The sequence below is a fragment of the Carcharhinus amblyrhynchos genome, chromosome 23 (genome assembly GCF_965287045.1).
Source record: "Carcharhinus amblyrhynchos chromosome 23, sCarAmb.v2.hapA, whole genome shotgun sequence".
NCBI classification, from domain to species: Eukaryota; Metazoa; Chordata; class Chondrichthyes; order Carcharhiniformes; family Carcharhinidae; genus Carcharhinus; species Carcharhinus amblyrhynchos.
Genome location: NC_137346.1, coordinates 7,104,111 through 7,128,719, shown reverse-complemented (window position 1 = coordinate 7,128,719; position 24,609 = coordinate 7,104,111). Strand labels below are relative to the sequence as shown.

Genomic DNA, 24,609 nt, shown 5'->3' with positions numbered 1-24,609 from the left:
GTCGTCCATTTTGGCAGAACCAACGGGATGAACGAGTACACTATCAAGGGCAGGAGTCTTGGTAGTGTTGAGGAGCAGAAGGATCTTGGGGTCCGGGTCCACAGGACTCTTAAATCGGCCTTGCAGGTGGAAGAGGTGGTCAAGAAGGCGTATGGTGTACTGGCCTTCATAAATCGAGGGATTGAGTTTAGGAGTCGGGAGGTAATGCTGCAACTTTATAAGACCCTTGTCAGGCCTCATTTGGAGTACTGTGCGCAGTTCTGGTCGCCTCACTATAGGAAAGACATAGAAGCTATTGAAAGGGTACAGAGGAGATTTACAAGGATGTTGCCTAGACTGGGAGGCATGCCTTATGAAGTTAGGTTGAGGGAACTGGGTCTCTTTTCCCTGGAGAGACGTAGGTTGAGAGGCGACCTGATAGAGGTTTATAAAATGTTGAGAGGAGTAGATAGGGTGGATTCTCAGAGGCTATTTCCCCGGGTTGAAATGGTCGCTACGAGAGGACACAGGTTTAAGGTGCGGGGAGGAAAGTACAGAAGTGATGTTAGGGGTAAGTTTTTCACTCAGAGGGTGGGGAGTGAATGGAATCGGCTGCCGTCAGTGGTGGTGGAGGCGAACTCGCTGGGGTCTTTTAACATAGAACATAGAACACTACAGCACAAACAGGCCCTTCGGCCCACAAGTTGCGCCGACCACATCACCTACCAACCTACAGACCTATCTATAACCCTCAATCTCATTAAACCCCATATACTCATCCAGAAGTCTTTTAAAAGACTTCTGGATGAGTATATGGGGTTTTATGGGATTGGGGGTTATAGATAGGTGTTGATGTGATCGGCGCAACTCGTGGGCCGAAGGGCCTGTTTGTGCTGTAGTGTTCTATGTTCTATGTTCTATTGGCACTGCAAATTAGGTAATGTTGGGGGCACAGCCAGGATGCCAGTGCCCAGGAGGCAGCCCCCTGCCGCCCAGCCCTCTGGGGCCCCAATTACCCCACCTTCACTCCAGAGGGGTTGGGCTGCTAGTTCCCTGGAAGTGGGGAGCTAATGTGAGCCCCGCTTCTGGCGGCAGGTGGAGAGCTTAGTAGGCCTGGAGACTTCAGTCCCAATTCCTGGCACTGAGAAAATGCTGCTGGAAATCCGGCACTAAGAAATGCTATCACGGTGGGAACACGTGCAAATCCCATGCATTGTCCACAGCAAGATTTTTCCGGCAGCTGTGCTAAAATATTTAGTGCAGCAGGATGGGAGAATCACCTCTGTGAATTCTAAGCTGGATAAATGCTCCAGCTGCTTATAGAGTTTGAGAAAAACGCTGTCATCTCAACTCGAACAGGATGCATTCAGCGCTTGTCAAATACTTTTTGCTCACTTTACTTCCTGAGCCACATGATTTATAACCTTCAGATTACTTGTAATAATCACACCTAAATCCTTTTCATTGGTTGAATGTGCTAAAGGTTGACGATCAGTATGTTATTGTGAATTCGGATTATTGTGGCCGAAATGGAGAACTGAACATTTTTGCAACATTAAAGTCACCACTCCTTGGACCACTACACCATACTCGAAAGTTCACTCTGAAGAAGTGAGTTTGAGAATCCTGGATTATTTTTCTTCATTTCCTAATAAATTCTAATGTTATCTGCACATTTTGAATCTCTACTAGGCTGAATTAGGCGATCAGTGTCATTAATATAAGCCACAAATAAAAGGGGCCCTAAGACACTTCCTTGAGGGACTCTGAGAAATCATGGGGCGATTCTCCATAAAAAATCCAAAGTGTCAAATTCCAATATAAACTGGAGTAAATTCTGCTGGATTTTTGAGCAGGAGTTTCAAACTGAATCTCCCACACTCTGAGCACTGCAGACTGCACTAGTGTGAATCACGCAAAATATCAGAGGGCAGTGCCTGTTGCCACCCATGAGGCCAGTAGTATAGCACTGAGCGGGCCACTGCATATGCACCAACCTGTCAGCACTGAGAATGGCGCATGCGCAATAGCCCCACACTGCCGGCCTCCCGATCGCTGGCCAGCTCAATCACTGGCCAGCTCCGTGACCCATGCATCACTACCTCTCCAATTCCCTCATTGCCCAATCACTGGTCTCGCGGACGTTCCGAGCCAGCCTTGACACTTCTCCCCTCCCCCCATCCCAATCTCACCCCCCCATCTCCAAAGTTGACTGAGTTGATTAACCTCCAAGAACTACAAACCCTTCCAACCAGTGAAGAGTTTCCCCCTGATTCCCATTGACCTCGGCTTTGCTGGGGCTCCTTGATTTCACACTCGGTCAAATGCAGCCTTGATGTTAGGGACAATCACTCACTTCCAGCTCTATTTTTCATGCTTGGGCCAAAGCTGTAATGAGGCCAGGAGCCGAGAGAACCTGGCAGATCCCAAACTGAGCAACAATGAGCAGCTTATTGTTGTTTTATTGTTGAGTTGTCAGAAACCCCTATCATCACTTTGTTGAGGATTAAGAGTGGACTGATGGGTAATTGGCTGGGTTGGATTTATCTTGCTTTTTGTGGACAGGATGTACATGGCAAATTTCCACACTGTCAGGAAAATGCAGTGTGGTAGCTGTACTGGAAGAGTTTGGTTAGCGGCACAATTCGTTCTGGAGCACAAGCTTATAGTACTATTGCTAGAATATTGTCAGGGTCTGTAACATTTGCAATGTCCCATTCAGACAGCTATTTGCAATGTCCAGTTCAGACAGCCATTTATTGATATTACGTGGAGTGGATCAATTTGACTGAATTCTGGCATCTGTGATGCTGGGGACCTCTGGAAGAGGCCAAGATGGATCATCCACTCGCATCTCTGGCTGAAGATGGTTCCAAATGCTTCAGACTTTGTTTTGCATTGATGTGCTGGACTCCCCCATCATCAAGGATTGGGATATTTGTGGAGCCTCCTTCTGTTAGTTGTGTAATTGTCTGCCACCATTCAAGACTGAACCAACAATGGTTTTGTAGTCACCATTACTGAGACTAGCTTTTAATGGCAGATTTGTTAATTGAGTTTTACTTTCACCAGCTGCCATGGTGGGATTTGAATCCATTTACCCAGAGTGTTAGCCACGGGATTACTAGTCCAGTGACATTACCACAATGCCATAACCACCCCAAATGCAACATTAATTAATTTGTTTTTTTGCATGCTTTATGCTGGCCTTTTAAATTAACTCAGGTGGAGGGAATTACCATTTACTCTAGGGTGTGGTCCTACTAGCAATGACAGCCTTTCTATACCACACCCAGGTGAGAGTTTCAGCATGGAGCTTGTGTCAGTTATTTTATCACAGGGTGGAGGCATCACAGCTAAGCCTGGTTCTGTCATCTGATGTTGGCCCACGTGCACTGCCTAGCAGTCAGATGCAGGAACACTGACTGATTTACCCCTCCTGGGAGGGGCTGCTGGTAATTGCAATGATCCAGTCTCCCCCTGCCACCCCCCCCCCCCCCCCCCCCCCCCCAAGCTCAGGCGGGAGACGGAACTTGGGACCTTCCTGATCCAGATGGCTGAGTCACCAGGGAAGGTTAAAAATGCTTCTTAGAAATCGTGTAATTACTGCCACTTTGTGAATAACCACAGTTAAACATTTATTAAATCATAAGAGCAAGTAGGTTCAGCTCATCAAAGTGCTTCACCCCACAAATTACTTTGAAGAGAAAAGTGACTACTAAGTAAATAAGTGCAGAGGCAAGGCAACATGAGCTTCCAGCACGTGGGATTTCAAAGGGAACATTCCAGGAATTAGTAGGAGGGTGAAAAGCAGAAAATGGAAAGTGAAACAAGTTTTCTCCTTAATCACAACATAAATTATGTTTGTCTGTCTTGTCAGTAGAAGGAAAAAAAGTGTTGCATAAAGCACCGGTGCGAAGGAGCAGGGATGGAGAACAGAGCAGAGTCAGCAAACTCCGCTGTACGCCATCACCTGGGTAAAGAGTTACATGTATAAAGATTTACTCTTATTTTATTCAGAGGAATGTATCAAAGTTTGCTAGAGCCTAAATCTGTGTCTTCTATATATATCTCCAAAGCTTCCTGTACAGACAACAGCCACTGTCCTCTAATTGTTGAGAGGTGCTTCCTCTGATCTTTATCAGGCTGCATTCTGCTTTCTGATCCCACCCAATGTAAAAAAAAACACGTTTCCCTTTCCTTTCTGTGAAGAGGGACTGATTGTGACTAAAGGTGGTGTTCACTTTTCTTGCCCGGCAATACGCAGTTGTCTGAACTGCCAGCATTTTTCACCTGCCTATTGTGCAAAGCCGAGTAGCCTTTTTCTTTACTGTGTTTTTTATTTGGCGTTTTACACAGAACCATTCTTTACATGTCTGCAACCTTTAAAAGATTATTTTTCTTCCTCACACAGGACACTCTCAACTTGTTACTGTGTCTAAAATACCATGCGTCTGATATGTTGCTGCGACATTGGGCAACGAGAAAGGGAGGTCTTGCCAAACTATATGTGATAATACAGCTTTTAGAGTGCCAGAAATGGATCATCAGACTGTGAATGTCTGATAGCTGTAACAATATTCCAACATTTTTATTAGTTTTGTACAAATAACAATTTTGAAAATTTCTCAGGAAATTTGGAACTAATCCTCAGTCATGGCAAGATCTTTGCTTATCTCATATCTTTGCTTGCTCAAAAGAAACAGCACTGAAGATGCACAATTGTTTTAATAATGCAAAGTTTGGTGTTTTCTGAACTCTTGCTCCTTTTCATAAACTTGAGCACACAATCCATCTGATCTTCTGACCATTTAGAATAAGATCATGCGCTGAGTTTCCAATATGTGTCCTTAGTGTATGTAAAACAAAAGGGCAAATTTGGAAAATCAGTCCTTTGATTGCTTGCCTGACGTGATCAAATGGAAGATGCTCTACCTGGTCTGAAACTTGCCATCTAACTTGCTATTAAGGTAGCACGGTAGCACAGTGGTTAATACGGTTGCTTCACTGTGCCAGGGACCCGGCTTAGGTCACTATCTGTGTGGAGTTTGCACATTCTCCCCATGTCTGCATGGGTTTCTTCCGGGTGCTCTGGTTTCCTCCCACAGTCTGAAAGACATGCTGGTTAAGTGCATTGACCTGAAAAGGTGCCAGACTATGGCGACTAGGAAAGTTTCACGGTAACTTCATTGCGGTGTTAACGTAAGCTTTACTTGTGACTAATAAGTAAATTACTGTAACTTTATCTTCCAGTGTAAAGAGCTGTCAACAGCCAAGTGTTGCAGACTGGCACATTCCAAGGTTCGGGACTCTCTTCTGATGCATTTAAACCTGGGGTAGCAGCCACATAGGAGAAAGGCCACTGTCTAAGGTTTTTCAGCCATAGTGCACTGAGGGCTGTATCCCATGTAAAACCTCTCAGGTTTGACATGAAATGTATATTTGGCCTTAACTTCTGAGTGCCAGTGTGTCCAATTGGGTAGTAAGCCAAAGATGCACAGGAGAATCCCTTTCAGCTCCCCGTTAAGGATCATATGGCAATTGCCCAGAAGTGCAAACATCCCCTTGGCAATTGCCCTGCACTGGGAACCATCCAAAAACTGTGATTTAAATCACAAACTTCCAGTGGTTCTACTTGAGTTACATCAATAGTTACCCAGAAAATGCTAGAAGAGTTAAAACCACTTCTAGCTTCTGGGTAACTATTGCACAGACCCACACCAACCCATCACGAGATTCCTCCCACACTCATAAACCTCACAGCTGGGTCCACATGGCCAATCCCTCCTTGGGATCTTTCTCCACCCAAACCCACCTCCCCAATTCCCTCCCACTACGGGATTCTCCCAGGCCCAATCCCCCCTTGGTGTCCTCCTCCCACCTCCTCCACGATATTTCCCCACACCCCAATACACCAGAGACCTCCATCCATCCCCACCAACGACCCAACCCTCTCCCCCCCACCATCAAGATCACCTAGGGGAACTCTTCCCCATCGCTGTCAGGCCCAACTCTCACTTCCATCATCCCATTGAGGCCTGACCTGACGTGGCCTGACATCCCTCTTTCCCCATGTCAAACCTGACCCCCTTGAGGTTCAAAAAAACACTCCCAATACCCAAAGCCCCTAACCACCCAGAGTCTCCACCCAACCTCCTCAGAAATGCCCAACCCCCCCACACCCCAGCCTCCCCTCACCTCTCACCCCTTCTCCAAAACCTATATCCTATCCATGGACTCTTTCTCTGACATAAGTTCCCTGGACTTTTAAACTCACCTGCTTTGTGGTAGCTAATGCCTTGAAACGGGGACCTGGCTTCCTTCCTTTCGGCATTGTTTCACTCGATGCTGAACCCTGGGGACTTGCTGCACCACTCCGACACTCATATACACTCATATGCTCACACTCAAACACACACACATTCACAACACACACACTCACACTCACTCACACACAGACACAATCACACTCAAACACTCAGACGCTCACATTCTGACACACACTCTCACATTCAAACACTCGCACACACACTCACTCATACTGATTCACACTCACATGCACACACACTCACTCAAACTCACACTCATTCACACACACTCACACTTACACACATTCACTCACACTCACTCATTCACATTCACACATTTACTCACACACACCCTCTGACACTCAGTCACATTCACTCACACACACATGCAGAGTTGAAAGGTCAGATGAGACAGGATTTCAGGTAAGAAACTGATTGGCACTCCAAGAATGTTCAGCTTGTAAACATAACCTGTATGTACAGAGGGGCAATTCAGAGTGCCACATGCCGTGTGGAAAGAAACTTCAGACAATGTTAAATTTGAATTCCTATGAAATGTATCATTATAAATGTTATGAATAATATGCATTTTTGGGGAAACCCAGTTTTTTGATTTTATCCAGGGGTGTAGCACTGATTGTTTTAACTTCTTTTACAGTGTCGTTCAAGCAGCAGAAATTGAAATAATCACAGACTTAAATCTCAGTCAGTCAGTGCAAACGTCAAAAGATGCTCGACGTAAAGATGAGATGTAAGCAGTTATTTATTCTGAGAGAGCGGTTTTCCAATTTAAGTGGATATGTACAGGATTAATCAATCCATCTATCACTGTGATATTTTAAAAGAGGAGCTGCAGACCACACAAGAGCTTTTATTGGAGACAGTGGGGGACCATGTTGCTCTTACCTTCAATAAGATTGACTGTAAGCTCGGCCTGACTGCTGCCGTCATCAGTACATCATGTGATCAAATTTTTCAAGGGACCATATCCCACTTAGGGCCAAACATGAATCCACAACACTTTTCTTCCCCTTTTACATCAGATGTTCCTGTAACGAAACATGGTAAATTTACAATATTTACAAATTTGCAGACAGAACAGTCCAACAACAGTCAGTAAGTTCGACAGTACGGAGGATGTCAATTTCAATGTGATTGTCAGTGAACCTCACGGATGGCACAGTGCCACAGTGGTTAGCACTGCTGCCTCATAGTGCCAGGGACCTGGATTCAATTCTGACCTTGGTTATCTGCGCGGAGTTTGCACATTTTCCTCGTGTCTGTATGGATTTCCTCCAGAGGCTCTGGTTTCCTCCCATAGTCCAAAGTTGTGTGGGTTAGGTGGATTGCCCATGCTAATTTGCCCTTTAGTGTCAGGGGGACTAACTAGAGTAAATGCATGGGTTATGGGGATAGGACCTGGGTGAGTGTGCGGTCAAGTTGATGGACCAAATGGCCTCTTTCTGCATTGTAAGGTTTTATGCTGCTATGATTTGCTTTTTATGTTGACTGCAATCTCTGGTGTTTTCATTTGAATCTGGACAAAACTGTAAAATCCTGCCCAAGGTCAACAGATCTTTCCATGGTCCACCCTCATCCGCTCCGATTTCTGTGGTGGGCCGGCCTGAAAAATTCCAGCTGTTGTCTCCACCAGAGCCGATATAGAAGTTGCAGGTTGACTCAGTGTTGAAATGTCCTCAACTTATAGAAGAATAGAATAATAGAATCCCTTTGGTGCAGAAGGAGGCTATTTGGCCCATCAAGTGGCACTGACTCTCTGAAAGAGCATCTTACCCAGGTGCACCCCCCATGGTTAATCCAACTAATCCACACATCTTTGGACAATAAGGGGCAATTTAGCATGGCCAATCCACTTACCCTTTAGACTGTGGGAGGAAACCGGAGCATCCGGGGGAAACCCATGCAGACACAGGAAAACGTGCAAACTCCATACAGACAGACTCCCAAGACCATAATTGCACCTGAGTTCTTGGAGCTGTGAGGCAGCAGTGCTAACCACTGTGCCACCGTGCCGCCCCACTTCTCAACAATTTCCCTTGTTGTAGGCAGCTTCAGCAAACAAATGCTACGCGTAATATACATTTTACCATGAGTAATGCTGGAGGACTTTGGGTTGTCGAATGTGTCATATTCCTGTATGTCATCAGGAATTGGCTAAGTCATTTTGACAGTGGACCTTGCTCACGAATCACTTTGAATGAATGCTTCATTGTCTGGACAAACTTTTCAGCCTGCTCATTTGTGCAGAATGATAAGGTGCAGATCAGATGTGTTGGATTCTGTTCTTTGAATTGTTCTGTGAATTACTGTGAAACAAACTATGGCCCATAGTCACTAACAAGTTGTTCAGGATCCTCAAATCTTGCAAAAATCTCACCCAGTCTCTCTATTGTTCTCCTCGAGGACATAATCTTCAAAATTTTCTAGTTTATTTACTAATGTAAGTAGGCTTACATTAGCACTGCAAATAAATTATTGTGAAAATTTCAGACCATTTTGTCTGCCACAATGAGGAACATAAGACATTTGAACAATCTAGCATAATCAAGGTGGACTCTTTGCCATGGCCTTTCTGGCCATTCCAATGGATGTAATGATACTAGGGGCCAGCAAGTTTTGAACTTTTACAGACGTCAAACACATCCCACCTTCTTCTGATTTTGCCATCGAGTCTTGCCTTTTTGTTCCTTTAGGCTATTGGTTGGGCCTATATAAGTTTTCGAGCCTGCTTTTTCCGACATGAGGTTCATTTTGGCCCGGTTTGTCTTGATCCTCTCTAGCCAGGTTCTTCCTATTAAGGCTGGATAGTTACCTCTAATGACGTGCAGGAGCAAGTCTTCAGTCTGTTTGTTTAGCCACACATTTACATTGGAATGGCTCCCCAGATGAACCACTTCTCTGGTAATAGGTTGTAGTCTTAACTTTGAGGATTTCAAGGTGATGTGTTGTAGTTTCTTTTGGTGCAGAGTTTCCGGTACCATTGACACAGCAGCTCCAATGTCCACCTCCATTTTGACCAGTTGTCAGTGCAGTAAGGGTGTGACCCAGTAATGATTGACTGCACCAGCAATTGCCAATACATGCAATAATAATTCGTATTCTGACATGATTCTGGTCCCTTTTTGTTTAGTGTGGAGACTTTTCCACTTGATTCACTAAGACCATGCATTTTTATAGTTCTTGTTTGAAACTTGTTTCTTTCTCTAACACACCCATTCAGTGCACCCCTTTTATCACAATGTCTTCATTTTGCATCCACATTCCAGCAATCTGTTGCTGTATATCCAGTTTTTGCACATTGGTGGCAAATTTGAGCCTGTATCTGTGTTCAAGTCTCAGCTGATATCTTATACACATCAATGCTCGAGCCTAATTACTGGGCATCTTTAGTTGCTCATTCCTCTGAGATCACACCTTTTATAGCCTTCTTTAGGTCTAAGTTGCTTTCTGTTAGCAGCCTTTTCTGGATAGCTTCACTTTTTAATTCACAAATCTGTCTCTAATCCTGTCATTCAAGACATCTCCAAATTCAAAGAATTCAGCTCATTTCTTTAAAGTTGCTACGAATTGTGCGATTGATTCATCTTCTTGCTGGTTATGTGAATTAAACTTTAATCTCTCGGCAATGACCAAGGGTTTAGGGGAGATGTGACCCTGCAGTATCTCCACAATCTCACTATAAGTTTTTGAGCCTGTTTTTTCTGGTTGCACCTGACTCTGCAGGAGGTTAAAGGTTTTCCCCCTCATTGTGTTCAGGGAGGTCAGGACTTCTATATCCACCAAACTTTTGTTCACCTGGACAAACTATTTCAGTCTTTCAGTGTGTGAGCTCCAGCGGTTGGTGCTTTCATCATAGAGCCCCATAGTGCCAAAAACTCCTGCTATTTTTACTTTGGGAAGGTTTATATAAGTACTAATGTGTCATAGCATTTTAAAACTATCTGACTTTATTTTTCTTTCAAATAAGATAACCTTGAGCTCACCTGTTCCTTCCCTTAACTCTCAATTCATTGTTGCATTTCTTGCTACTCACAGTAGAGAGAGCAGAATATTCCGAGCAGAACACATGGCAGTAATTTTGATGCTGTTTTCTTTCAAAATCTTTGTTTAAATGCCAATTTCCTCGATGGTTGCTGCTGTTATTCGGCACCCCTCTGTTATCAGCTTTGGTGTAACGACATTTTTATCTTCTTAATTCTTTTTTTGAAAGGCTGCAGCATTTATCAATGATTTTTCTTACTTCACTGGATGTCTGCAGTTTTTTTTGAGTGTTTGCAGTGTGGATTCAGTCACCTCATCGCCAGTTTTCTTTGTGGTATTTTAAAATAGAAGTTGCAGACCTCAAAGGTATGAAACAAACAAGTGCTTTTATTGGGGACAGTATTGTCCGAATAGACCCTTAAATTAGAGTAGACCTAACTCAACTGCTGATGACATATTTACCCTGCTAATCCCCATGGAACTAAGGAGCAATTTAGCATCACCAATCCATCTAACCTGCACATTCTTGGAGTGTGGGAGGAAGCAGACAGGAGGAGAACATCACATGATCAAACTCTTAAAGGGACTTAGTCCCAACTAGGGAAAAACATGAATGCGCAACAACTAACTGTATAGTTAGGCCACTAGAAAGACTCCCACCCAATTTCACATTTTCCTACCGAGAACTGTTAGCTTCTTTGAAACAAACTGAAAGCCAGAATCTTACTTGTGGTGTAACTGATTCCTTTACAACCAACTGTGTGACCTGTTGTCTTTGAACAGAAGAATTCTATTGGTCAAATTATAACTTTCCTACTAATTACTCATAAAAATTATTAAGGACGTAAGTAATATGAATAAGAATGGGCCTTCGGGTCCCTAGAGCCTGTTCCGCCTTTTATGGGTGGCTTTCTCAACTCCACTTACCCATTCTGTCCCATATCCCTTGATTCCTTTAGTGTTCCTAATGTTGCTTTGCAACCTTTGCTACAATGAACAAAGATAATCTTGACGTTCTGAACATATCCACGTAATTTCATCCTCCTTCGGAATTAAAGCAGCATTTGAATTTATGATTTCTTTAAAAGAGCAAAACAGTTTGTTGATTTTATCTCATGAGCAGCATTTTTCCTTTGATGGCATTCCAGGATCTTCACTGCTGCTGGGTCAAAATCCTGGCACTCCTTCCCTAACAGCACTGTGATTGTACCTACCCCACATGGGCTGCAGCGATTCAAGAAGGCAGCTCACTGCCACCTTTGCAAGGGCAATTAGGGATGGACAATAAATGCTGGCTGAGCCAGTGACACTGACATGCCACGAATTCATTAAAAAAGTATTGGTCGTTCAAGTTCTTTTGTACACTGAGCACAACATATGAAACAGTCGTCTCCTCCAAGATACACATTGTCATATTTGTAACCTCTGTTTCTCTATTGTTAGATGCATATCTGTCTGAAGTGTTGTAAGGTTTGAGTGTACCTCACTACATCAAAAGTCTGACAAAAGTGAAGTAATAGGGGCAGCATGGTGACACAGTGGTTAGCACTGCTGACACAGCGCCAGGGACCTGTGTTCACTTCCACCCTCGGGTGGCTGCATGGAGTTTGCATCTTCTCCCCATGTCTGCGAGTCTTAGGTTGCACTCCCTTTTTGTTTACCTGAAGAACCTTTTATTGATGTTTTGTTTGCACTTCAGCCCCATGCTCCTGATCCTTAGACACCTGGTGAGGAGAGGGGTGTGTCGGGATGGCAACCTCCTTGTGAACCTGCTCCTGGGCCTGGCAAGATGAGCTATCAACAGGTCCAAGCAGTGGGCAATCGACGGGGTCGCCCATCCTGACTGTCTGCCCCTCTACCATGGCTATATTCACAGCCAGGTATCCCTGGGGAGGGAGCATGCAGTGTCTGCAGGCGCAGTTGACGCCTTCCACACTTGCTGGGCACCACAGGGGTTGGGGTGTATTATAAACACTGAAAATCACATTGTGATTTCATGTTTTAAGTTTCCTTTTGACTTTTTTTTTGTCCGGGCTGTTCCCCCTCCTTTTGGGGAGCTGCCCCTTTCTAATTTGTCCCTAAGTTAATTTGAATTTGTTTATCTGGCTGGGGAGAAAAAGAGTTCCCCGTGTTTGCGTGGGTTTCCTCCGGGTACTTCAGTTTCCTCCCACAGTCCAAAGATGTGTAGGTCAGGTTGATTAGCCATGCTAAATTGCCATTTTGTGTTATGGGGATTAGCAGAGTAAATATATGTGGTTACAAGGATGGGGTGTGATTGTTGTTGGTGCAGACTCAATGGGCCAAATGACCTCCTTCTGCACTGTAGGGATTCTATGAATTTGTCTTCAACTGATTATTCACTGGATTCCTTCTTGCTGGTCACAGTACACACAAAGATTAAGATTAGAAAACGTTAGCTAATTCGTCAAACTGCAGGCGGTACATGTAACAGTCAGTAAGCTGTAGGTATTTAAATGTGTTTGTAGTTTGCTCTGGTGGAATGAAAATTGCTTTCATAAGTTAATATCTGGAAGTACAAAACCTGCATCTCTATTCTATCCAGAACAGTCTCCCTGGTGTTAATTTTCTGAAGTCATGTGTGTTTAGTTAGAAGGGCCCAGAAATTCCCGGAACAAGCCAATGCCCAACGTATTTAGCAAGCTTTAAATGGCTGACCACCCCATGTCCTTTGGAGAAATAGAGAAATATAATTGCTTTTCATTCTGGAAATCTTCAGAGCAGCTTGAAGCTATGTTGTGAGCTGCTTTGTGTCAGCTAACCAATCAGCCAGAAGCCATCAGAGCTGCAAGGCTAATCAGAGGCTCCATGGTAACAGATAGCCATGTAGAATGTAAGTCACCATGTTTCAAAGGCAAGTTTCATGTTCGCACAGCAGAAGCATCTTCATTGCTTTTGATACAAAAATGAGAATGATGAAGTGTGTAATTACTGTAAACCCCAGCTCTGTGTGATAACATACCCTTTGAGACTGGGTTTCCGTAATCTAATGCAAGACTGCATTCAATCAAACAGGGATGTTGTTAATCCTTCAGAACATCACACTAGGTTCGAGAAAAGATGTGTTTTCAGATCAATCGATAGGTCCACTGCTGAAAGGAAGGAACTTGATTTAAATAGCACTTCTCATGATCTCAGGATGTCACAGCCAATGAAGTACTTATGAATTGCAGCTATGGTTGTGATGTAGGAAATGCAGCAACTGCTTTGTGAACAGCAAGCTTTGACAACAGCAACTTGCATCTTTGTGGCATCTTTAATGTAGTGAACCACCCCAAGGTGCTCACAGTGTTATTATGAAGTAGAATGCGACACCAAGTAAGCATGAGATATCAGGCAGATAACCCAATACTTGGTCAAAGATATAGGACACGAGGAAGATCTTAAAGTATAGAGAGGTAGTGATGGGAAATTCCAAAGCTTAGGGCCTAGGCAGCTGAAGGCAATGTTGCCAATGTTGGATTGATTAAGATCAGGATGCTCAAGAGGCCAGAATTAGACGACCGCAGATATCACATGAGGCGTGGGCTAGATGGAGGTACAGAGATTTGAGGTGGCACAAACGGCAATGAGAAATGACAAGGTAATTTCTCTTGGTGAGTGCTGGTTAGGTGCATTGGCCATGCTAAGTTCTCTTTCAGTGTATCTGGGTGGCATGGTGGCGCAGTGGTTAGCACTGCTGTCTCACAGTGCTAGGGACCCAGGTTTGATTCCCGGCTTGGGTCACTGTCTGTGTAGAGTTTGCACATTCTCCCTGTGTCTGCGTGAGTTTCTCCAGGTGCTCCAGCTTTTTCCCACACTCCAAAGATGTGCAGGTTAGGTTGATTGGCCATGCTAAATTGACACTAGTGTCAGGGGGATTAGCAGGGTAAATACCTGAGGTTACAGGGAAAGGGCCTGTGGAATTATGGTTGGTGCAGACTCGATGGGCTGAATGGCCTCCTACATTGCGGAATTCTATAAACAGGTGCTGGAGTGTGGCGACTAGGGGATTTTCACAGTAACTTTATTGCAACATTAATGTGGGCCCACTTGTGACACTAATAAATAAACTTTAAATTTTTAATCAAGGGTAAATGTTTTCAGGGACTTTTGGAGAACTCATTTGTTTATCTTCATAAGGTATTGTGGGATTTTTTATATTCTCCTAAGGGGTCCACCATGCTTTAACAACTCAACTGAGTGGCAGCATTTCTGAGGAGATTATATGCTGAGATCTCAGTTTAAACCCACAACATCCTGACTTAGAGGCAAGAGTGCAGGCCACTGAGTCACACAACTGACAATAATTAAAGTGACAGTTACGAAAATGCCGTCGTTCTAACTGTGCCTGGCCACGTTTGCTGCATTTCCTACTCATTGAAATAGGAACTCCATTTCATGGGACATAAACCCACCAGCAAAGTATCAGTGAATATGTCAACACCATCTTCACTGTAAGTAACATCCCAACACTAAAATTCATTTTTTGTGCTCTTAGAATAACCCTCTTTTACATCTTTCATTCCCTCCCTCATTCCCTAGATCGTTTTCTGATATCCAGGACATTTCCTGTATTCCATGTGTTGGACATTTCACTAACCAGCTTCTGCTATCAAAAACACCTGTATCAACACTCGCTCCTATTGATAACAGTACTCCATATTCGCTCAGCACAGGTATGTAGCATACGTAAGGAGCTGTAAAAAGCAATTACTTGCTGCAGTTCTTTTACATTTATAGCAAACAAACTTGATATCACAGAGCCTAACATATATCATCACACCATGCAGAAGAGTAGCAGGAATCAATATCGACACACTTGCCTACATGGGAAGGGTGCTGGTGTGGTTGAGCACAGTGTTATGTATTAGAAAGAAAAATATATTAGAAGGACAAAAATTTATTTGTGATGAAGATTTCTGGACTATTACAAGACAGGTGTGGTGCAACTATGTTCATCATTTACCCACTCTAAGTATCTAAAAGATCCATCTGATAGTAATACACAGGCATAACTGCATGTGTTACCTAATAGATTAGCAAGAAGGGCAAAAGAATCTTCCTCCTTTGGTTGATGGGTCCTTCGCATTAGGAAACAGTGGCGATATGTTATGCTCAAGGAAGTGCTTTGTATGAAAAATGCAAAGTGCGTTGATGTGCATGAAGTGTACATTTGTTACGCAATATATTATACCCAGCATGGAAGTGTGCGAATATTATAATCATGTTTAACATTCACATCACTAAAAGTGATGAAGAGAGCCTGGTAAGACATGGCACAATATAAATGTTTTCTGTTCAATGACTTTACGTATGGCTATAAATCACGAAGAGCATGATTCTGTTGTATGCTACCATTAGAGTGTTGAACAAAGTAAATACTCCTACCTCTAGAGCCCACTGTACACATTTACATGTACACACTTGCACTCTTGTCAGGAACATTCTCCAATGACTAAAAAATGGAATTTGAAATTTTCTATATAAAGAGAATTGCAAATTTTTGGAATGGCGTGGAGGTTCATCAGCATATACACTGCGAAAAGATATAACACTTCATTGCAGTACTGAGGGAGCTCCGCACTGTCACAGATACAGTCTCTCAGATGAGATATTAAACTGGAGACATGTCATTGGCATTATTTGAAGAACATGGGAGTTCTCCCTGGTCTCACTTGTTCTTCAACTAACTGATCTGGTTATTTTTCACTGCTGTTGTTGAACCTTACAATGAGCAAATTCATTGATGCATTTTCCTATCTTTCCAGTGACTACATTTAAGGTACATTATTGTTGTAAAGGGGCTGTTATATGCATGACTAGATCTTGAAATGATTTGCACAAATGCTTAAGGAGCAATTGGATAATTATTGAAGTATTTATTTTAATTGTATAAAATATTTAAATTAATGTGCTCTAATCTAGGGAAGAGTGTTTCCTCAGGTCAAAGGCAGCATCATACTGGATTTGAACCAACAGTGCTACAGACTAAGATTTTAGAGACTTCTCTGTGGCCCAGCCCCAATTCAAGTGGAATATCCCCTGGGACATTTGCGACAGCTTGCGATGAGACCAACAAAGTGCAAACCCCAATCACTGCACCTGAATGTCAGTCCACAAGAATAGCTGGATCTGTGAGTACTTTTTGCTTCTTCACTAATAACAGTATATAATCTCTATGTTTCTTTTTTTTACTGTTCCTTTACATATTAAGCTAAATTGCCTATCTTTCCCTTCACCCAGACAAGCTGCTTGCAAACCCCCAGCAAATCATGGGTGGCACAGTGGTTAGCGCTGCTGCCTCCAGCACCAAGGACCCTGGGTTCAATTCCAGTATTGGGGCACTGTCTGTGTGGAGTTTGCACGTTCTCCCCCTGTCTGTGTGCATTTCCTCCGGGTACTCCGGTTTCCTTCCACAGTCTAAAGATGCGCAGGTTAGGTGGATTGGCCGCTTAGTGTTTCAAAATGTATAAGTTAGGAGGATTTGTGGAGTAAATGGGGTTTTAGGTATACAGCTGGAAAGATGCTCTGTCAGAGAGTCGATGCAGACTCGATGGACCTAATGGCCTCCTTCTGCACTGCAGGGATTCTATGATTCTTAATCTAACTTGGCAACATGGATCCTGATGGTTCCTCCTACATCCCTCACACTCCACAGTGAGAAAATGTTAGGCTTCTTGTGGGATGAGGAACTCAGTGAAGCCGGCAGTGAGCCTATGACTTTCCACTTAGATATACATATTATAGACAGAGATTTTCAAAATATACTGAAACATTTCTAATCTGTTCAAATAGCTTTATAGCAGTGTAGGACCTAAAATTTAATGTGCCAGACCATCAGATTACTGTACTTTGTTCTCCCTAATGCCTGTCGATTAATAAGCATAAAGAAACTTAAAAAATAATGGCTTAGTGATTAAATCCATTGCATGTGTCCAGGTCAGGGTTTGATTTCTACTCTGCACTGTTATCTAATGTTAATTGGAGCATATCAATTAGAGAAACCGGGATTATTCTCCTTGGGTCAGAAAAGGTTAAGGGGAGGTTTAATAGTTTTCAAAATTATGGAGGATTGTGATCGCATGAATAAGGAGAAAATGTTTCTACTGGTAGAACAATTGATAACCAGGGGACACTGATTTAATATAACTGATAGAAGGACCAAGGGAGAAATGAAGAGAAATGTATTGCTCTATGATTTATTATGAATTGAAAAGCGCTGTGTGAAAAGGTGGCAGAAGATGATGCATTAGTAACTTTAAAAGGGAAATTGGTTAAATACTTTAAAAAGGAAAAGCTTTGCATTGGAGAAAGAGCAGGGGAGTGGAGCTAATTGGATAACTCTTTCAAAGAGCTGGGAAAAGCACAATGGACCTTCTGTGCTGTACAGTTCTATAAAGTGATGTGGCAGAGATCCAGAACCCATTGATCCATAGCTCAGCATGGGTCATTGCTTTCAGTGAAACCAAGAGAGAATTGGAAAAGACAGATCTGTTTTGTATCATTAAATAATCAGAACCAAACATGAGGATGTGTGATTACAGCTTTGAAAAGGAAATTCACTGCTCATGTTCAGCTCTTACAGGATTTAAGTATCTTTACAATTGGCCTCAGCAACATTCTGTAGCAGGGAGTTGGGATCAAGTATCAAACTAACGTGATCTAGTACGTGACTTCCAGTGATTAGTTACAGATCAGTGGGAATAAGTCTGGTGCCCTGAATCCAAGGTAGTTGGAAACTTGAATCTTGGTACAAAGTTTAAGCTTAGCTTCTTCAGACCACCTCATATTAAATTCCAACCTACACTGTCTTACAACAGTACTTTCTCACACAGGGAATTTGCTCCCTTGCAATAACATAAACAGCCACTTTAAATGTAGTTCATTAACCACTGCACCGAAGATAACAGGCCAGGGAAAGCAAGCCCTCTTCTGTCCCTTTTCTTTTAAAAAGATTCTTGGTCATGTATAAATAATATAGCTGTTAAGACACGGTGCAGTGATACTGTGATGAGTGAATAAAGATTCCTGTGGTATCTACAGTGAATTTTATTAATCAAGTAAATGACAGTAAATCTAAGCTTCCTTTTTGTAACTGAGGAACTTAACTAAAGGGTCATTGTCCCAGGAAGAGACAATTAACTTGTTTTATTGTGTTCTCAAGAATTTTAATGAAGCTTTTATTCATATTGGTGTGGGTACATAAATTTATATATTCTAAGGTACTATACATCTAGAACAGTATTTGATATCATTGATCCCCAGAACATATCGAAAGCTAACTCTAGTCCCAGTCTGTATTTGAGATCTCAGCTGATTTAGAAACTGATATGTCCTCACAACAACTACTGCAGATGTCCCTTAAACTTGTCTCTTTGTTCTACTGTCTCCTTTGGTTCAATGTTAATTTTTCTCATACTATATTGCTGTGGCTTGGGATGTTTTCCCATGTGAATGGCATTATGGAAATGAAAATTGTTTGTTACTGGCAGGATTCATTATATTGAACAAAAGTAGAAAATGCTGGAAAATCTCAACAGGTCGGACAGCCTCTGTGGAGAGAGAATAGAGCCAGTGTTTTGAGTCTGGGTGACCCTTCATCGGAGATCTGATCTCGAAATTTTGGCTCTATTCTCCATACAGGCTGTCAGACCTGAAGAGCATTTTCTGTTTTTGTTTCAGATTCCATCAGCCGCAGCATTTTGCTTTCAGCTTTTATCATTATATGGTAACAGCCTTCAGGTATAAAACTGCCCGTGGCTACGTTCTTGGTATAATTTTATCAAACAGATGTCCTTCTGATTTCAGATGGCCCTGTCAACGTTTGTTGTCATTAATGCCCCATTGGTACCGATCAGCGAACAGCCGTGCACAATTCCTCCCAGTGTCTCTGCCCAGCTGACAGGTAAAATTTCTCTTCAGAAGTTAAGCTTAGTCTCAACAATTAAACAGAGGAAAGTCTAGGGGAGCACTTTCTGTTTAGAGCTGCAATGAAACCTTTTCACCAGGGATTGCATTGCAGCAATGAATGAATTGTACATTATATTGCACAGTGCAATTATGGCCTGGATCAGGTAGAACCATCATTGTCCGTCTGTGCAGCTTCCATCTGGTGAGTAGCATTTTGGAATAACGCTTGATTAATATTTTGTTGCAATCTCATTCATAATTCATATATTTTAGACTACAGGTATTAGTTTTAAGAATTAAAATTTTAGGTATAGATAAATGGCAGGATCTTGTTAAGAGATTGATAAGCATCTCAAGTGAATGCAGTTTAAACAAGTTTGGCATTAAGTACAGTTTAAAAACTAACCTGTGGTTATCTTACAAGATGTGGTTATCTTACAAGATCAGAGGTAGAAGTATAAAACTTGAACAATTAATGACCTATTTCTGGGCATGTAATGAAACCAGAAGGTCTAACTTCCAGAGGGTCATAAAATTCCATAAATTATTCATATTAAAATGACCTCAAAGAGTCTGATGAGATTGGCCTCTTTGAATATGAGTTCCCTGATGGATGTAATGATTGCCTGCCCAATTAGGGAGTCTAACCTGTACATACATATATTAAAAAAATACATATATATCAAGGGGTGTCATATCTACTGACACTCCAGATTCTGACTTTGTCCCTGAAGCCCTCTTAGGAGCGGAGGTAAGTTTGTAAATAAAGGGAATCTGGTGAAGGGCCACCAGCCTCTGAGGAGTTATTTCACATATAGGCTAAAAAATCAAAGAGTTGTATTGAAGGTAAAATAATTTCTCCTGACTCTGCCTGCAGTGGACCTTGATTTGTCTTACCCCAAATTTTCATTTTTACATTACTATAGAAACTTCTATAGTCCATTTCTATGTTTTTTTGGTAGATTGTGTTCATATTCTATTCTCCCTTTATCAGTTTCTTGGTCCACCTTTGATGTATTTTAAAAACCTCCCAATCCTCAGGTTTATTACTATTTCTGGTAATTTTATAGGCCTTTTAATCTTATACAACGCTCAACTTCTTTTGTTAGCAGTGTTGACTGATTTTTCTTTTTGGGTTTTCTGCCTTGAAGGGATGAATAGTTGTGTAAACTGTGTAATAATTCTTCAAAGACTATCTATTGCCTGTGTACCGTCATAGCCTTTAATGTACTTTATAATGCACCTCATCCAATTCGCCTCTCCTACCCTCACAAATGCCTTTGTTCAAATGTAATATCCTGATTTCAGATTGATCTATCTCACTTTCAACTATAAAGTAAAATTCTAGAGGATTTTCACAGTAACTTCATTGCAATGTTAGTGTAAGCCTACTTGTGACTGATAAATAAACTTTACTTTTACTTTTAATTCAATAATATTATGATCACTCATCCCTAAAGATTCTTTTACAACATTATATATTTTGTTACACAATTCTAGATCTAAAGGAATCTGTTTTCTAATTGATTCCTCATCACACTGCTCTATAAAACCATTCCTAACACACTCCAGCCTGGTCTACCCAGTCTACGTACATGAAAGTCACCCATACAGTTACCATACTGCCCATGCTACATACTTCTCTAATATCCTGATTAATAACATGCCCCATACTCCAACTACTGGTTGGTGGCCCATAAATAACTCCTACCGATGTTTGGTGCCTCTTGCAGTTACTTAACTCCATCCAAACAGACCCACATTATGTTTCTCCAATCTGAGAAACTCCCTCATGAATATACTGATTCTATCCCTTACTATCAGTATAGCAATTTGCTTGTCCTTCCTAAATGTTGAATATCCTTGAATATTCCGTTCCCTGCCTTGATCACCCTGCAGCCATGTTTCCGTAATGGCAATCAGATCATGCCATCTATTTGTGACTTGTTATAAATGTTGCATCCATTCAGATACAGTGTCCTTAACTTCGTATTTTTGACATTATTCTGCACTCTGAGCTTAGTTGATGCTCACCTTTGTAATGCCTGTCTTCCTATTACACTTACCACTTTTCTACTTCCCATTACCAGCATTACTTCCTTCCTGGAGTCATAATTACTATCAGAGACATGCCTGTTTGATCCCCTGACTGTGGATTCTATTATTACTATTGCTCTGCTTCCTTCCCTCCTGTGCAGCTGAGTCACCTGTATCCCAAATGGAAGGCCAATTAACAAGCAAGGTAGACTCAGGGCACTCCTGCACTACCAGCCTGGTTCTCTTACGCTGCTTTGCAGCCACCCATTCCCCCTCTGTCTGGAAGCTCCTAACCTGCAATGTGACTAGCTCAGCATGGCTTGGAAAGTTCTGGGAAGTTAGTCTAGTATCTGCCAGCAACCAAAACAAGGAGTGGAGGCATCCACAATCGTGAACTTTAAAGTTGCATCGCCTGGAGGAGGGAATCGAGTGTATGGTGTCGAAATTTGCTGATGACACCAAGATTGGTGGAATGGCATATTGCGCGGAGGGTGTGGAGAGTCTGCAGAAGGATCTAGATAGGCTGGGCGAATGGGCCAGGAAATGGCAAATGGAATTTAATGTTGGCAAGTGCGAGGTGGTCCACTTTGGTAGGAAGAATGGTAGGAAGGACTATTACTTACGTGGCGAAAAACTGCAGCAGGCGACGGTGCAGAGGGACCTCGGGGTCCTTGTGCATGAGTCACAAAAACCCAGCCTGTAGGTGCGGCAGGTGGTCAGGAAGGCTAATGGGATGCTGGCCTTCATAGCGAGGGGGATTGAATATAAAAGTAGGGAGGTCTTGCTGCAGCTGTATAGGGCATTGGTGAGGCCGCAGCTGGAGTACTGTGTGCAGTTTTGGTCGCCGCACTTACGCAAGGATATTTTGGCCTTGGAGGGAGTGCAGAGGAGGTTTACTAGGCTGATACTGGAGTTGAGGGGGTTGAGCTATGAGGAGAGGCTGAATAAACTAGGCTTGTACTCGTTAGAGTTTAGAAGAATGAGGGGAGATCTCATTGAGACATATAAGATGATGAATGGGATGGATAGGATAGAGGTGGAGAGACTCTTCCCGCTCAAGCTGGGCTAGCACTTAATATAAAAAAGGATAGCAAGAGTTTTTATAAATATATAAAAAGGAAGAGGCTGGCTAGGGTGAACGTTGGTCCTTTAGAGGATGAGAAAGGGGACCTAGTGGTAGGGGATGGGGAAATGGCTAAGGTCTTGAATAACTTTTTTGTTTCTGTCTTCATGGAGGAGGACGTGAATAATTTGCCGGGTGTTAGCGATGGAAAGGTGGTAGGACTGGAGGGTCTTAATGACATTACTGTTACTAGAGAGGTGGTGCTCGACAGACTGGAGGGGCTGATTGTGGACAAGTCGCCAGGACCGGATGGAATGCATCCGAGGGTTCTGAAAGAAATGGCGGAGGTTATAGTGGATGCCTTGGTGGTTATTTTCCAGACGTCGCTGGATTCCGGGGAAGTGCCGGAAGATTGGAAAACGGCTAATGTTACGCCGTTGTTTAAGAAGGGTGCCAGGCAAAAGGCGGGGAATTATAGGCCGGTCAGTTTAACGTCTGTGGTAGGTAAAATGTTAGAATCCGTCATTAAGGAGGAAATTGCGAGGCATCTTGAAGGGAATTGCTTGATAGGGCAGACGCAACACGGTTTCATTAAAGGGAAGTCGTGTCTGACAAATTTACTGGAGTTCTATGAGGATGTGTCTAGGGCAGTGGATAGAGGAGAGCCGGTGGATGTGGTCTTTCTGGATTTTCAGAAGGCGTTTGACAAGGTACCTCACAAGAGGTTTTTGCAGAAGGTCAGGGGACATGGAGTTGGGGGTAGGGTGTTAGCGTGGATAGAGGATTGGTTGTCAAATAGGAGGCAGAGAGTGGGGGTCAATGGGTGCTATTCGGATTGGCGGTTGGTGACTAGTGGGGTGCCCCAGGGGTCGGTGCTGGGGCCTCAGCTATTTACCATTTATATAGATGATCTGGAGGAGGGAACCGAGTGCAGGGTGTCGAAATTTGCTGATGACACCAAGATTGGGGGAAAGGCAAATTGTGTGGAGGGTGTGGAGAGTCTGCAGAAGGATCTAGATAGGCTGGGTGAATGGGCCAGGAAATGGCAAATGGAATTTAATGTTGGCAAGTGTGAGGTGGTCCACTTTGGTAGGAAGAATGGTAGGAAGGACTATTACTTACGTGGCGAAAAACTGCAACAGGTGACGGTGCAGAGGGACCTCGGGGTCCTTGTGCATGAGTCGCAAAAACCCAGCTTGCAGGTGCAGCAGGTGGTCAGGAAGGCGAATGGGATGCTGGCCTTCATAGCGAGGGGGATTGAATATAAAAGTAGGGAGGTCTTGCTGCAGCTGTATAGGGCATTGGCGAGGCCGCAGCTGGAGTACTGTGTGCAGTTTTGGGCGCCGCACCTGCGCAAGGATATTTTGGCCCTGGAGGGAGTGCAGAGGAGGTTTACTAGGCTGATACCGGAGTTGAGGGGATTGAGCTATGAGGAGAGGCTGAATAAACTAGGCTTGTACTCGTTAGAGTTTAGAAGAATGAGGGGAGATCTCATTGAGACGTATAAGATGATGAATGGGATGGATAGGATAGAGGTGGAAAGACTCTTCCCGCTCAAAAAAGACAGTAGGACTAGGGGGCACAGCCTCAAGATAAGGGGGAGGCGGTTTAGAACGGAGTTGAGGAGGAACTTCTTCACTCAAAGGGTGGTGAATCTCTGGAATTCTCTGCCCGTTGAAGTGGTGGAGGCTGCCTCGCTAAATATTTTTAAGAAGCGGGTTGATGGGTTCTTGATAAGAGAGGGGATTAAGGGTTATGGGGAGAGGGCGGGAAAGTGGAACTGAGCCACGACAGATCAGCCATGATCTTATTGAATGGCGGGGCAGGCTCGAAGGGCTAGATGGCCTACTCCTGCTCCTATTTCTTATGTTCTTATGTTCAGAAAGGACAGTAGGACTAGGGGGCACAGCCTCAAGATAAAGGGGGGGAGCGGTTTAGAATGGAGTTGAGGAGGAACTTCTTCACTCAAAGGGTGGTGAATCTCTGGAATTCTCTGCCTGTTGAAGTGGTGGAGGCTGCCTCGCTAAATATTTTTAAGACGCAGGTTGATGGGTTTTTGATAAGCGAGGGGATTAAGGGTTATGGGGAGAGGGCAGGAATGTGGAACTGAGCCACGACAGATCAGCCATGATCTTATTGAATGACGGGGCAGGCTCGAAGGGCTAGATGGCCTACTCCTGCTCCTATTTCTTATGTTCTTATGTTCTTAAAAACGTACAGAAAAAACCCATAGAATCTTAGTATGGAGAATAGCTGGAACACTGAGTAAAGAATGTATGATTTGATTTGATTTATTATTGCCACATGTAT

At 43.1% G+C, this 24,609-nt stretch overlaps 1 protein-coding gene across 1 annotated transcript in view; it reads left to right on the top strand.

The window, feature by feature from the left end:
- tex14 (testis expressed 14, intercellular bridge forming factor) overlaps positions 1-24,609 on the top strand; it is a 123,701-nt gene that overhangs the window by 85,639 nt on the left and 13,453 nt on the right. The window contains exons 21-25 of the mRNA XM_080211048.1: positions 3,860-3,956; positions 6,946-7,038; positions 14,832-14,965; positions 16,215-16,423; positions 19,098-19,194. Of these exons, the coding sequence (XP_080067174.1) occupies positions 3,860-3,956; positions 6,946-7,038; positions 14,832-14,965; positions 16,215-16,423; positions 19,098-19,194 (630 nt within the window). The remainder of the gene's footprint in view (positions 1-3,859; positions 3,957-6,945; positions 7,039-14,831; positions 14,966-16,214; positions 16,424-19,097; positions 19,195-24,609) is intronic.